A 15,507-nucleotide genomic window follows, 5' to 3' on the forward strand; every position below is an offset into this window, starting at 1 on the left:
CTGCACCCTCCTCTGTCACTACAGCGGCCTCTTATCCTGCACCCTCCTCTGTCACTACAGCGGCCTCTTATCCTTCACCCTCCTCTGTCACTACAGCGGCCTCTTATCCTGCACCCTCCTCTGTCACTACAGCGGCCTCTTATCCTGCACCCTCCTCTGTCACTACAGCAGCCTCTTATCCCGCACCCTCCTCTGTCACTACAGCCGCCTCTTGTCCCGCACCCTCCTCTGTCACTACAGCGGCCTCTTATCCCGCACCCTCCTCTGTCACTACAGCGGCCTCTTATCCCGCACCCTCCTCTGTCACTACAGCGGCCTCTTATCCTGCACCCTCCTCTGTCACTACAGCGGCCTCTTGTCCCGCACCCTCCTCTGTCACTACAGCGGCCTCTTGTCCCGCACCCTCCTCTGTCACTACAGCGGCCTCTTATCCCGCACCCTCCTCTGTCACTACAGCGGCCTCTTATCCCGCACCCTCCTCTGTCACTACAGCGGCCTCTTATCCCGCACCCTCCTCTGTCACTACAGCGGCCTCTTATCCCGCACCCTCCTCTGTCACTACAGCGGCCTCTTATCCCGCACCCTCCTCTGTCACTACAGCGGCCTCTTATCCCGCACCCTCCTCTGTCACTACAGCGGCCTCTTATCCCGCACCCTCCTCTGTAACTACAGCGGCCTCTTATCCCGCACTCTCCTCTGTCACTACAGCGGCCTCTTACCCCGCACCCTCCTCTGTCACTACAGCGGCCTCTTACCCCGCACCCTCCTCTGTCACTACAGCGGCCTCTTATCCCGCACCCTCCTCTGTCACCACAGCGGCCTCTTATCCCGCACCCTCCTCTGTCACTACAGCCGCCTCTTATCCCGCACCCTCCTCTGTCCCTACAGCCGCCTCTTATCCCGCACCCTCCTCTGTCACTACAGCGGCCTCTTATCCCGCACCCTCCTCTGTCACTACAGCGGCCTCTTATCCCGCACCCTCCTCTGTCACTACAGCGGCCTCTTATCCCGCACCCTCCTCTGTCACTACAGCAGCCTCTTATCCTGCACCCTCCTCTGTCACTACAGCGGCCTCTTATCCCGCACCCTCCTCTGTCACTACAGCGGCCTCTTATCCCGCACCCTCCTCTGTCACTACAGCGGCCTCTTATCCCGCACCCTCCTCTGTCACTACAGCGGCCTCTTATCCCGCACCCTCCTCTGTCACTACAGCGGCCTCTTATCCCACACCCTCCTCTGTCACTACAGCGGCCTCTTATCCCACACCCTCCTCTGTCACTACAGCGGCCTCTTATCCCACACCCTCCTCTGTTACTATGTAGGCTAATGGACTGTTGGCCTTACCAGGGACTCACACAACAGGGTTTGGGCTTCTATTTGCCCGATGTACAAGTCACAGATCTCTGACTGTGGTCCAAGGTACGGGCAAGTGGGTATGAAGGAAGGAGCCAGAGCCGCCTATACTGGCTCCAAAAAGGGGAGGCACTGGTCATCACCATGGGCACTGGGCAGATGGGAGACAGAAGGATGAGATGGTTGCCAGAGTAGAGGACTGGCACCTGTCATACACAGTACCGCAGGCGCCCAGGGAGAACCAGCACCACCAGACCCAGTAACAAGGAGTTGGGCCTCAGCTCCCTGACTTAGTAACCAGAAGTGGTCAGGTCTTTGTGGCTCTATGTACGTAAGACCCAGGATTTGCACTGGATGGATGACCTGCTGGGTCTGCATGATAACAGCAGGAGAGGCTGGTTAGCCTGTGATCAGCATTATCAGGTGGATCACTGTTACCAGGATTACCTTGTAGCAAGTCTGCCTGTTCCTGATCCTGTTGGGGCACCAAGAGACTGGTGTGTGCAGCTAGGATGGTGTGGCACGGAGCCTCTGCTAAGCTGGGGTGCTGGGCTGTCACCTGCTCCTCAGTGCAGCTCTTACCCAATGTGACCAGTCTGGGTACCCCAGAGATGCCAGCTTGCCTTTAGGACCAGCTTTGGGGCATCCCTTATGCCTTCCCTTTATGCTCTTTGTTTCTGTTCTGTTATATTACTGTTCTCCTTGTTAGGATTGTTGTTCTCATTCCTGAATAGTGTTTATCCCCTCTCCCCTGTTCTTTACTCCTATTCTGTATTTAGGGGCTTTGTTAGGCAGAATAGTGACACCCAGTCTTACAGTTCCCTTACACTCCCCGGCTCCCAATACTTCAGTGTCTCCCAATGCACTAATATAATGAGGGTTACCTTACCTACATAAATCCCATTTTCTCCTTCGGGAGACATCAGGGGCCACAGGCTTTACAATGGTTAGTGGGAGTGGGAGAGAGCACCAGCACCCTAGAGGTTAAGTTTAACAGGCAGCCAGGCTCCTCCCCTCCTCTACCCTGCCTCCAGGCCAAGGACCTCAGTTTTTCAGGGTGCTGGCAGGAGCCAGATGCACCCACTAGAGGGGCTGCTATATTAGCAGCCTTCATTTTTTTATTTTTATTTTACACTGACCCTGTCAGTGACAGAGCAGCAGCGCTGGGAGTCTGAGCAGACCCCTGCGCTGCCGGCTCCAGCGCTGCAGCATCTCACGGGCACTTGGGAGCAGAAGCCGCCACCGGGGGCCTTCACTATAAAGTAACACACTCCCTGCCGGGAGCATGTGCGATCGCACTGGCGAGGCACATTGCGGCTGTGGGGTGACCGCCGGCTGAGCTAACAAGCGGTCGGCCGGCCCGCGGGACGCTGGACCAACAGGGATCATAGTTTGTGGGCAGCAGCGCCGGTATGCAAGGACACTTTCCTAAGGGACCATTTGTTAACAGGGGGAGGTGGCTCCCCCCACATCAGCCCCTCCCCGGGACAGTAGGCAGGGAACTGTGCTCAGCAGAGAGTTCCCGCCACTGACATCTCTTCCTGTCTGCCTGGCTGCACGTGAGGAGGGACACGGAGAAGCTCCAGTGCCACCCGGGGTTCCACTCCTTCACTGCCTGGAGGCTTCGGCATGTCCCCCCTGTACCTTCTCCTGCAGGACACAGGTTACAGTTTTTTATGCTCCAGCCATAGCTGCTGCAGGAGCTCAGTGCCATTGCTTTTCATTGCATTGTATGCCTTTGTATGCTTGCTGTATTCTGTGTACCTTATTAACCCCTTAACTGCTTACAGTGTATTGGTGTTTGATTGTACCTTTATAGCCCTCCTGTATTTCTATAATTATGTCCAACAAGGGCAAGAGGGAGGAGGCCCCAGCATTGCTGTCGTGCACAGCCTGTATTGCGGGCCTATCACCCCAGGACTATGTACAGGACAGCCTATGCGCAAGCTGCTACAATGCGCAGGCACCGCCCAAGCCTACGGCCTCCTCTCAGGAGCCTGCTTGGACCTCATCCCTTGTGCAGATGATGGCACAGCTAGTGGATAAAGTCTCAGCTGCGCTGCCCCCGTGGCCCGTGCCGTCCTCTTCCGCAGTGGGTGTAGCCCCCCCAACTTCGGATACCCATGGGGAGGGTTCTTTGCCTGCAGATAGACGCAGGGCTTTAGTAAAAAAAAACAAAAAACACGGTGACGAGGCCCCTCCTTCTGCGTGCCTCTGACACTGAGGAGGACGATGAGGATTATGTAGAGGAGGCCGTCGATGACGCACTTGACGAAGGGGACACCTGCGATAGAGAGGACCCCCGTCTCCTCTCGATGTGCCGGCCCTGGTTACAGCAGTAAAGGAGGTCATTCAATTAGATTACCATGCTGATCCGCCTACTGATTCCGGCCCTATATTTAAACGCCCTAAGCATACTTTGGTCTTTCTTCTAAATCCGATAACCTTAACAAGGCCATTAGGGAGGCTTGGGAGGTTCCTAATAGGAGGTTTGTCATTCACAAATGCTTTTCCTCCCTTTACCCTCTCCCCCAGGAGGATAGGGCCCCCTGGGAAACGGCCCCCAGGGTAGACGTTCATGTGGCAAAACTGGTAAAATCCTCTCTGTTGCCCATTCCTACAGCGTCCCTTAAGTTGGAAAACTTCCTAAAGCTTATTTACACCACGGCTGGGGCAGCAGGCAGGCCTGCCCTGGCATCAGCCTGGGTGGCTATGGCCCTAATTAAATGTATATCTTGGCGGCGGGGGTGACTTTATGGGGCGCCAGCAGACACTCTGCTGCCTACTATAGAGTTGATGCATCAAGCTGCTCTCTACTTAGGCAAGGCAGCTCTTGATTCCACCACTTTCTCCTCCAGGGTGTCTGCTTCTGCAGTGGCCGCTTGCAGATCCCTATGGCTGCGTTCCTGGAAGGCTGACACAGACTCTAAAAAGGCTTTGGAGGCTTTTCCCTTCGAGGGTTCCCTCTTATTCGGTCCACAACTGGATAAAATGGTTGCAACGGTGGCAGCTTAGAAAACTGCTTTCTTACCATCCACACCTGCTCCACGGCCCTGGGTTGCTCTCCAGTCCTCTCGTTTCCAGGGCCGCGGCAGGGGACAGTCCTTCTCCTCCAGATCTTCCCAGGGGGGCAGATCCTCCCGTTCTAGAGGCTGGTGTCCCTGGGCCACCAGATGCCCTGACCCCAAGCCTGCGGACAAGCCCTCCGCATGACGGGATGGACTCCCACCTGGGAGATCCCAAGGTGGACCGTCGTCTGTTAGGGTTTTCGGCCGTCTGGCGGGAATCCACCACAGACGTTTGGGTTCAGGAGGTGGTCTCTTGAGGCTACTCCTTAACTTTTTGGCATCGCCCACCAAAATCATTCTTTTCCACGAGTCTCCCATCGGACCCGGAAAAGCGCAGAGCGTTAGAACAGTCCGTTCAACGTTTACTCCAAGCAGGAGTCATCGTACCCGTCCGTCTGTGATGGACAGCAGTGTGCGCAGCCAGGGTATCCGTATACTCCCATATTTGGACGACCTGTTGATTCTGGCGCACTCTGTAGAACTTCACCGGGAGCACCTGACTATAGTGCATGGGTCCTCAAACTGCGGCCCTCCAGATGTTGTAAAACTACAAATCCCAGCATGCCTTGCCACAGTTTTGCTATAAGGGAGTGTTAAAACTGTGGCAAGGCATGCTGGGATTTGTAGTTTCACAACATCTGGAGGGCCGCAGTTTGAGGACCCATGCTATAGTGGTTCGGCTCCTGGAACATCACGGCTGGATCATCAATTGGGACAAATCTTCACTGCTTCCGGCCCAGTCGATGGTCCATCTGGGGGCCAGATTGGACACTATCCATCAGAGGATCTACCTACCGGAGGACCGCCGTTGGACTATGCAGTCCCGAATTCGACAGCTCCTCTCTCCTCGAGGGGTGTCCTTGCATGCCTGCATAAAGGTACTGGGCTCCATGGTGTCTGCTTTCGACATGGCAGAATATGCCCAGTTCCACTCTCGACCCCTTCAGAAGGAGATCCTCTGCAAGTTGTTGGGATCCTTTTTCTCCGGTCTCAGGTGATAACCTTATCGCCGACAGTCCGTCTCTCTCTCATGGTGGCTCTTGGATCAGAACCTCATTGTGTGAAGGCCATTCTGGATCCACCAGTGGACCCTCCTCACCACGGATGCCAGTCTCTGCGGTTGGGGAGCGGTCACTTGCCAGAGGTCATTCCAGGGCCTTTGGTCTGCCTCAGAGGCCCAGCTTCAAATCAATGTCCTCGAACTGAGGGCGGTCTTCCGAGCTCTTTGCTTGGCGGAACCCTGGCTGAGAGGTCGCCCAGAGCAGGTCCAGTCGGACAATATGACAACAGTGGCTTATATCAACCACCAGGGCGGCACTCGCAGTCGGGCCGCAATGGTGGAAGCATCCTACATCTTTCAGTGGGCGGAGAAGAAGATTCCAGCTCTCTCGGCGGTCTTTATCCCGGGAGTCCAGAATTGGGAAGCAGACTTCCTCAGCCATCAGGCTTTGAATGCCGGCGAATGGTCCCTCAATCCGGAGGTGTTCCAGATGCTAGTGTGATGGTGGGGTTTACCCCAGGTGGACTTGATGGCCTCTCAACACAACCACAAGGTCTCTCTGTACGGAGCCAGGTCTCGGGCCCCGGCGCCATCTTGGTGGACGCCCTGTCCGCCCCGTGGCCGTAGAGGCTGAAGTATGCTTACCCGCCATTCTCCCTCCTCCTGCGTGTGGTTCGCAAGCTGAAGGCGAAGGGGGGCACGTTGATCCTGGTGGCTCCGCATTGGCCCAGACGACCTTGATAAAGCTGATAGGTGTTCAGCAAAATGAGTAGGTACTTTTGGATTCCCCCTTTGCTACACTGTGGTTTGGACTTGCCTGCTTATTGATCTGGACTTGAGCCCCATCACCTTGGAGAACTTTTGCCACCATATTGGACCAACACCGCATACATCGTTCAGGTTTTCCAGTGTTGGTTATACCTTGTCCTAATTCCATCAGGATCAAAACACCTCCAGCGGCATTCAAACAAATTGGTCCTCCCAAGGACTTCCAACAAGGGACTTATGCCCGGTCCAGTGCAGGTTATACCATTTAATAAGGTCTAAACCCACACCAGCTATCATTGTTTTGATATTTTATTCACTCATATTAATTGTGTTTTTATACAGTATTGTGCCATTAAATTTGTTATATATATATATATATATATATATATATATATATATATATATATATATATATATATATACTAGGTGATTCATCGCGCCCTACGGGCGCTCTTCACACCGTCGTAAGGGGCTGCGCCCCCTTAATTTGTGAACGTTTGTATATGAGAAATATGGTTAGAATTGTATGAAAGATGCCCTGTATTGCAACTTAGGTGTCCGCGAATCGCGGGAGGGGGGGTCGCGGAGGGTGCCGCGAATTGCAGGAGGGGGGGTTGTGGGGGGGTGGATGCTGCGAATCGTGGGAGGGGAGGGATTGCAGAGAATCGCCGGAGGGGGGTCGCGGGGTGGGTTGCCGCAAATCGCGGGAGGGGGGTTACGGGGTCGGGGGTTGCTGCGAATCATGGTAGGGGGGGTGTGCCGTGAATCACGGGAGGGGGGGTCACGGGGTGGGGTGCCGAGAATCGCGGGGGGGTGTGTGTGTGCCGTGAATCGCGGGAGTGGGGGTTGCGGGGGGGAGGTGGGGGGGGGGTGTGTGACGCGAATCGCCACAAGAAAAAATCAACACAGAAAGGTCAACACATGTAAATGTTGACATAAGTGTGGCACTTCATTGGTGTCCATGTCGACACATGAGAATGAATATGAAAATATTCAAAAAATGAAAAAAAAAACTTCAAAAACTCATGTCAACCTTTTTCATTGTCGACCATAGCCATGTCAGTGTTTTCCATGTGCAATTTAATTCTGGAGCTGCCGCAAATCACGAGGGGTGCCGCGAATTGCGGGAGGGGGGGGTCGCGGGGTTGGGTGCCGCGAATCGGGGGAGGGCGGGGTTCACAGGGGTTCCGGTGGGGGGTTGCCGCGAATTGCGGGAGGTGGGGGGTCACGGGGGTGCCGCGAATCGCGGGAGGGGGGGTTGCGGGGGGGTGTGACGCGAATCGCCACAAGAAAAAATCAACACAGAAAGGTCAACACATGTAAATGTTGACATAAGTGTGCCACTTCATTGGTGTCCATGTTGACACATGACAATGAATATGAAAACATTCAAAAAATGAAATAAATCTTCAAAAACTCATGTCAACCTTTTTCATTGTCGACCATAGCCGTGCCAGTGTTTTGCATGTGCCATTTAATCCTGGGGCTGCCGCGAATCACGGGGGGGGTGCCGCGATTTGCGGGAGGGGGGGGTTGCGGGGGGTGGGTGCCGCGAATCGCGGGAGAGCGGGGTTCATGGGGGTTCCGGTGGGGGGTTGCCGCGAATTGCGGGAGGGGGGGGGTCGCGGGGGGGTGCCGCGAATCGCCGGAGGGGGGGTTGCGGGGGGTGTGACGCGAATCGCCACAAGAAAAAAATCAACACAGAAAGGTCAACACATGTAAATGTTGACATAAGTGTGGCACTTCATTGGTGTCCATGTCGACACATGAGAATGAATATGAAAATATTCAAAAAATGACAAAAAAACTTCAAAAATTTATGTCAACCTTTTTCATTGTCGACCATAGCCATGTCAGTGTTTTCCATGTGCAATTTAATTCTGGAGCTGCCGCGAATTGCGGGAGGGGGGGTCGCGGGGGTGGGTGCCGCGAATCGCGGGAGGGTGGGGTTCACAGGGGTTCCGGTGGGGGGTTGCCGCGAATTGCGGGAGGTGGGGGGTCACGGGGGTGCCGCGAATCGTGGGAGGGGGGGTTGCAGGGGGGTGTGACGCGAATCGCCACAAGAAAAAATCAACACAGAAAGGTCAACACATGTAAATGTTGACATAAGTGTGCCACTTCATTGGTGTCCATGTCGACAATGAATATGAAAAAATTAAAAAAATTAAAAATAAATCTTCAAAAACTCATGTCAACCTTTTTCATTGTTGACCATAGCCATGTCAGTGTTTTGCATGTGCCATTTAATCCTGGGGCTGCTGCGAATTGCGCGGGGGGGGTGCCGCGAATCGCGGGAGGGGGGGTGCCGCCAATCGTGCAAGGGGGGGTCGCGGGGGGGTTCTTTTTGCCGCGAATCGCGGGAGGGAGGTCGCGGGGGGGGGGTGTTTTTTCCGCGAATCGGGGGGGGTCACGGGGGAGGGTTTGCCGCGATTCGCGGGAGGTGGGGGTCGCGGGGTGGTGGTTATGCCGCGAATTGTGGGAGGGGTCGTGGGGGGGTTCTTTTTGCAGCGAATCGGGGGGGGGTCGCGGGGTTGTTTTTGCTGCGAATCGCGGTAGGGGGGGTCGCGGGGGAGCGGGTGTTTTTGCCGCGAATCGCGGGGCGTGCGGGGGGGGAGGTTTTGCCGCAAATCGCGGGAGGGGGGCGCTCACCTGGTGGCTGTGGAGTAGCAGTGCTGGGCAACATGGGAAGGCAGTGGGTGTCTGGCACTGTCTGTGGGCTCACTGGGCTGGTTCTCTGTCACATACCTCCCAACATGACCCTCTCCAGGAGGGACACAATGCTCTGTTTCTACACTTCCCCTTAATGTATGATTGCCATCACCTGTTTTAAACAGGTTAATTTCTCAGAAAGGTGTTCAGCACAGATGAAGGCAATCACACATTAAGAGGAAAGTCCAGGAACAGAGCGTTATAGACACAGACACCCACTTTGAGTGACAGATGTAACCAAATATATAGGAGACTAGGTGATTCATCGCGCCCTACGGGCGCTCTTCACACCTCGTAAGAGGCTGCGCCCCCTTAATTTGTGAACGTTTGTATATGAGAAATATGGTTAGAATTGTATGAAAGATGCCCTGTATTGCAACTTAGGTGTCCGCGAATCGCGGGAGGGGGGGTCGTGGAGGGTGCCGCGAATTGCAGGAGGGGGGGTCGCGGGGGGTGCCGCAAATTGCAGGAGGGGGGTTGTGGGGGGTGGATGCTGCGAATCGCGGGAGGGGAGGGATTGCAGAGAATCGCGGGAGGGGGTCGCGGGGTGGGTTGCCGCAAATCGCGGGAGGGGGGTTACGGGGGCGGGGGTTGCGGCGAATCATGGTAGGGGGGGTCGCGGGGGGTGTGCCGTGAATCACGGGAGGGGGGGTCACGGGGTGGGGTGCCGAGAATCGCGGGGGGGTGTGTGTGTGCCGTGAATCGCGGGAGTGGGGGTTGCGGGGGGGTGGGAGGGGTGTGACGCGAATCGCCACAAGAAAAAATCAACACAGAAAGGTCAACACATGTAAATGTTGACATAAGTGTGGCACTTCATTGGTGTCCATGTCGACACATGAGAATGAATATGAAAACATTAAAAAAATGAAAAAAAAACTTCAAAAACTCATGTCAACCTTTTTCATTGTCGACCATAGCCATGTCAGTGTTTTCCATGTGCAATTTAATTCTGGAGCTGCCGCGAATCGCGGGGGGGTGCCGCGAATTGCGGGAGGGGGGGTCGCGGGGGTGGGTGCCGCAAATCGCGGGAGGGGGGGTTACGGGGCGGGGGTTGCAGCGAATCATGGGAGGGGGGGTCGCGGGGGTGTGCCGTGAATCACAGGAGGGGGGGTCGCGGGGGTGTGCCGTGAATCACGGGGTGGGGTGCCGAGAATCGCGGGGGAGGTGTGTGTGTGTGTGCCGTGAATCGCGGGAGTGGGGGTTGTGGTGGGGGGGTGGGGGAAGTTGTGACGCAAATCGCCACAAGAAAAAAATCAACACAGAAAGGTCAACACATGTAAATGTTGACATAAGTGTGGCACTTCATTGGTGTCCATGTCGACACATGAGAATGAATATGAAAACATAAAAAAATGGGAAAAAAATGGAAAAAACTCATGTCAACCTTTTTCATTGTCGACCATAGCCATGTCAGTGTTTTCCATGTGCAATTTAATTCTGGAGCTGCCGCGAATCACGGGGGGTGCCGCGAATTGCGGGAGGGGGGGGTCGCGGGGTTGGGTGCCGCGAATCGCGGGAGGGCAGGGTTCACAGGGGTTCCGGTGGGGGGTTGCCGCGAATTGCGGGAGGTGGGGGGTCACGGGGGGTGCCGCGAATCGCGGGAGGGGGGGTTGCGGGGGGGTGTGACGCGAATCGCCACAAGAAAAAATCAACACAGAAAGGTCAACACATGTAAATGTTGACATAAGTGTGCCACTTCATTGGTGTCCATGTCGACACATGACAATGAATATGAAAAAATTAAAAAAATTAAAAATAAATCTTCAAAAACTCATGTCAACCTTTTTCATTGTCGACCATAGCCATGTCAGTGTTTTGCATGTGCCATTTAATCCTGGGGCTGCTGCGAATTGCAGGGGGGGTGCCGCGAATCGCGGGAGGGGGGTCGCAGGGGGGGTGCCGCCAATCGTGCAAGGGGGGGTTGCGGGGGGTTCTTTTTGCCGCGAATCGCGGGAGGGAGGTCGCGGGGGGGTGTTTTTCCCGCGAATCGGGGGGGGGGTCACGGGGGAGGGTTTGCTGCGATTCGCGGGAGGGGGGGGGTCGCGGGGTGGTGGTTATGCCGCGAATTGCAGGAGGGGTCGTGGGGGGGTTCTTTTTGCAGCGAATCGCGGGAGGGGGGGTCGCGGGGGTGTTTTTGCTGCGAATCGCGGTAGGGGGGGTCGCGGGGGAGCGGGTGTTTTTGCCGCGAATCGCGGGAGAGGGGGGGCGCGCGGGGGGGAGGTTTTGCCGCAAATTGCGGGAGGGGGGCGCTCACCTGGTGGCTGTGGAGTAGCAGTGCTGGGCAACATGGGAAGGCAGTGGGTGTCTGGCACTGTCTGTGGGCTCACTGGGCTGGTTCTCGGTCACATACCTCCCAACATGACCCTCTCCAGGAGGGACACAATGCTCTGTTTCTAGACTTCCCCTTAATGTATGATTGCCATCACCTGTTTTAAACAGGTTAATTTCTCAGAAAGGTGTTCAGCACAGATGAAGGCAATCACACATTAAGAGGAAAGTCCAGGAACAGAGCGTTATAGACACAGACACCCACTTTGAGTGACAGATGTAGCCAAATATATAGGAGATATATATATATATATATATATATATATATATATACATACTTTGATTCATTTTTAGCGCTGCTCCCACCTCCTTTCTTTGTATTCCTTATAGGGAGCTGACTACTCCCTTTTCTAGCAGCTGCTTTATATATTGGGGTGACAGCACAGGACAAGCGCTCCACGCGACCTAGGTTGATCTCTTTTTCTTCTGTTTTGCTGTTTCTCCTCCCTTTGTCCCCCCGGTTGCTCCTTGGGACCTTTCCCTTGTACTATTCGCTCTTCGGAAACCACTGTTTGAGCCTTTGTGGTCGGTGGACCTGTGTTGGCTCACCTGGAAAACGGTTTTCTTATTGGCCATAGCATCGGCACGGAGGGTGTCGGATCTGTCTGCTCTGTCTTGTAAGTCACCTTTCCTGGTCTTCCATTCTGACCGGGCGGTTCTTTGAACCGTACCTTCTCACTTACCAAAGGTGGTGTCCAGTTTCCACATCAACCAGGAGATTGTGGTTCCGGCCTTTTGTGAGTCTGATGCTTCTCTTGATCAGTCCTCATTGGATGTGGTTCGGGCATTGCACATCTATGTGCGCCGCTCTCGGTCCTTTTGCAAGTCTGACTCTCTCTTTACGCTATATGGCTTTCAGAAGAGAGGGTGGCCGACCACTATGCAGACTATTGCCCGCTGGATTCGTTCTGTTATCCGGCAGGCATACTTGGGCACCTCCCTTCCGGTTCCGGCTGGTATCCAGGCACATTCCATTAGGTCTGTGGGGGTGCAACAGCTGAGCAAATTTGCAGGGCTGCGACTTGGTCGTCAGCCAATTCTTTCTTGCGCTTTTACACTTTTGATACGTTTTCCTCCCAGGACTCGGCCTTCGGCCAGAGTGTGTTGGCTGCGGCACAGGCGCGTCCCCACCCATAGGTGGCTGCTTTAGGACGTCCCATTGTAAAGCCTGTGGCCCCTGACGTCTCCCGAAGGAGAAAACAAGATTTATGTCTTACCTGGTAAATCTCTTTCTTCGAGGCCGTCAGGGGCCACAGGGATCCCTCCCTGCCGCGCCTGCTTCAGTTACGTTAAAGTTACGTTTCACTGGTTATATTACTCCTCGGTTGAGGGTACTAACATTTGTTCAGAATGTGTTTCTGTGTGGTGCTTCTCTTCCTTCTCTCTTGTCACCTGCCATGGCTTGTTAAAAAAACTGAGGTCCTTGGCCTGGAGGCGGGGAAGATAAGGGAGGAGCCTGGCTGCCTGGGAGGCAGTTGAAGTTAACCTCTAGGGTGCTGAAGCGCTCTCCCACTCCCCATTGTAAAGCCTGTGGCCCCTGACATCCTCGAAGAAAGAGATTTACCAGGTAAGACATAAATCTCGTTATTTGCTGCATGATATTTAGTACTGTAGGAAAGTATTTATAACGGAATAACTTGTACTCACTGATAGTATGAAATGGGTGAGGGGAAAGGGGAAGAGCGATATTTCTATATCTGTATGTTATTTCCAGCAGATGGACACAGAAGCAGGAATACCTCGGAGGGACGTCTTCTTCTGTCTTCAGATTGTAAAACAGAAGATAACATCACACAGGATTCTCCAGAAGACACCTCCATTACCCTAAATATACAGCCGGTGCCTCACAGTGCGGATACATCACCTGATACCTCTAATCCTGAGGACTGTTCTCCTGGTAACTCAGATACCGCTACACATAGAACAGCTCATACAGGTGCTAACATGTTTACATGTTCCGAATGTTATATGTTTTTTATTAATCGTTCAGATTTTTCTAAACATCAGAGAACTCACTCAATTAAGCAACCATTTCCATGTTCTGAGTGTGGGAAATCTTTTATCAAGAAATCATATCTCATTAGACATGGGAAAACTCACACAGGCGAGAAGCCATTTCCATGTTCTGAGTGTGGGAAATGTTTTACCTACAAATCAGATCTCTTTAAACATGTGAGAACTCACACAGGTGAGAAGCCATTTTCATGTTCTGAGTGTGGGAAATCTTTTACCCAGAAATCAACACTTGCTTTACATCAGAGAACTCGCACAGGTGAGAAGCCATTTCCATGTTCTACATGTGGGAAATATTTTACACACAAATCAGATCTCTTTAAACATGTTAGAATTCACACAGGTGAGAGACCATTTTCATGTTTTGAGTGTGGGAAGTCTTTTAACCGGAAATCAGTTTTAGTTTCACATGAGAGAACTCACACAGGTGGGAAGCCATTTCAATGTTCTGAGTGTGGGAAATCTTTTACCCAGAAATCAACGCTTGCTTCACATCAGAGAACTCACACAGGTGAGAAGCCATTTCCATGTTCTGAGTGTGGGAAATATTTTACCGACAAATCAACGCTTGCTTCACATCAGAGAACTCACACAGGTGAGAAGCCATTTCCATGTTCTGAGTGTGGGAAATCTTTTACTCAGAAATCAACGCTTGCTTCACATCAGAGAACTCACACAGGTGAGAAGCCATTTCCATGTTCTGAGTGTGGGAAATCTTTTACCCGGAAATCAGTTCTAGTTTCACATCAGAGAACTCACACAGGTGAGAAGCCATTTCCATGTTCTGAGTGTGGGAAATATTTTACCGACAAATCAACTCTTGCTTCACATCAGAGAACTCACACAGGTGAGAAGCCATTTCCATGTTCTGAGTGTGGGAAATCCTTTACTCAGAAATCAGCTCTTACCATTCATCAAAGATATCACACACGTGATCTATTTCCATGTTCTGAGAGTGGGAAATGTTTTACACAGAAATCAAATCTTGTTATACATGAGAGAAGTCACACAGGTGAGAAGCCATTTCCATGTTCTTAGTGAATGCCTCAGACCTGATATCTGGGCTGTGAGTTTGGAGCCCAGCGTTAGGTAAATGTCGATCTGCTCACGTAAAATCCCGCCCATGTGCATGGCTGTAAATGCAATCGCAGCTGTGCGAAGAGGGGAGAGTTAATTCAACCATCAAATTAATCCCCCCCCCCCACCCCATGTGTAGCTCCGCATAAACGGAGACATACTCGGCAGTGCGATGGCTGTGAGGAGATCGGGACCACTGATGATGTCAGCATCCCTCCCTCCCAATGGTCTGGAGCCGCCTGTGTTTTCTGGTGCACTCACATAAAATGCTGGCATTACGCCCCCAAACGCCCGGTGCCTGTCACCTTGCATATGGCCATGGTCATTTGTGGTCATTGGTGAAAGTGTTTAACTCAATTTTGTCAGGATCACAATTACCGCTTTACTTCAATTCGGCCACTCTCAGGGTCCTACCAAAGCCAGGCAGGGACTTAGAACAACCAGGGTCGTACAGACCAATATCACTCCTGAATTCAGATTACAAAATGCTGACAAAAATACTATCTGATAGACTTAAATAAGTTCTGCCCTCTGTTATGCACCAGGATCAGACAAGTTTTGTGTGGGGACGTCAGTCTGTGGTAAATATCAGAAAGGTGCTTTCAGTCATGGAATGGATAAATAGACATCCCACGAATGACACCAATGCAGTCCTCACATTAGAAAAAGCATTTGACATGGTAAGCTGGGAAAGGGTTTTTTTTTTGGGGGGGGGGGGGGAGGCGCTATAATCACTCTGGGTGAGGGATCTGCTAAACTCGAGTGGTCTAGGCTCATCAGGTACAATGCAAAAAATAGATAGTAAAGCGCTCACCTGGTGTATATTCAAGGTATATATATGTATATGTTGCAGAAACAGTATGTGGGGAAAAAAATATGTTTATTAAATAACAGTGGTATATACAGTAGATGGGGGTAAGAACAAGGGGTGTGGATGCTCTGGGTGGGGGTGATGATCTGTACGGGTTGGGAGGTACAGTCAGTGGTGACAACAATGAGCCCTGGTAGGGAATGAGGGTGTCAACAGACCCCTTTTTACCATAAACCTCCTGCAGTTTATGTCTCAAAGTGAATGTGATGGTGTGCTGGGCCCTGGTGGGGAATGAGGGAGTCAACGGATCCCTTTGTGACCATAAACCTCCCAGGTTTATGTCCCATGCACTTATCGGTGGTAATGGGGGTATCCGGGAG

General features: G+C 52.9%; 4 protein-coding genes across 13 annotated transcripts in view; 1 reads left to right on the forward strand and 3 right to left on the reverse strand.

Annotated features, from left to right (window-relative positions):
• Nucleotides 1–15,049, forward strand: part of LOC146010169 (uncharacterized) — a 263,545-nt gene extending 248,496 nt beyond the window's left edge. For 3 of the 4 annotated variants that reach the window (XM_083151138.1, XM_083151139.1, XM_083151140.1), the window contains exon 5: nucleotides 12,941–15,049. In XM_083151138.1, the coding sequence (XP_083007264.1) occupies nucleotides 12,941–14,277 (1,337 nt within the window). In that variant the 3' untranslated portion in view covers nucleotides 14,278–15,049. The remainder of the gene's footprint in view (nucleotides 1–12,940) is intronic. The other variant, XM_083151141.1, reaches the window with a different exon arrangement.
• LOC146010130 (uncharacterized) overlaps nucleotides 1–15,507 on the reverse strand; it is a 424,288-nt gene that overhangs the window by 363,697 nt on the left and 45,084 nt on the right. The window lies entirely within an intron of this gene.
• Nucleotides 1–15,507, reverse strand: part of LOC146010153 (uncharacterized) — a 360,112-nt gene that overhangs the window by 224,764 nt on the left and 119,841 nt on the right. The gene's annotated exons all lie outside the window — the stretch shown is intronic.
• LOC146010228 (uncharacterized) overlaps nucleotides 1–15,507 on the reverse strand; it is a 239,166-nt gene that overhangs the window by 170,908 nt on the left and 52,751 nt on the right. The gene's annotated exons all lie outside the window — the stretch shown is intronic.

This window comes from Crinia signifera, chromosome 6 (genome assembly GCF_055691185.1).
Source record: "Crinia signifera chromosome 6, ASM5569118v1, whole genome shotgun sequence".
NCBI lineage: Eukaryota > Metazoa > Chordata > Amphibia > Anura > Myobatrachidae > Crinia > Crinia signifera.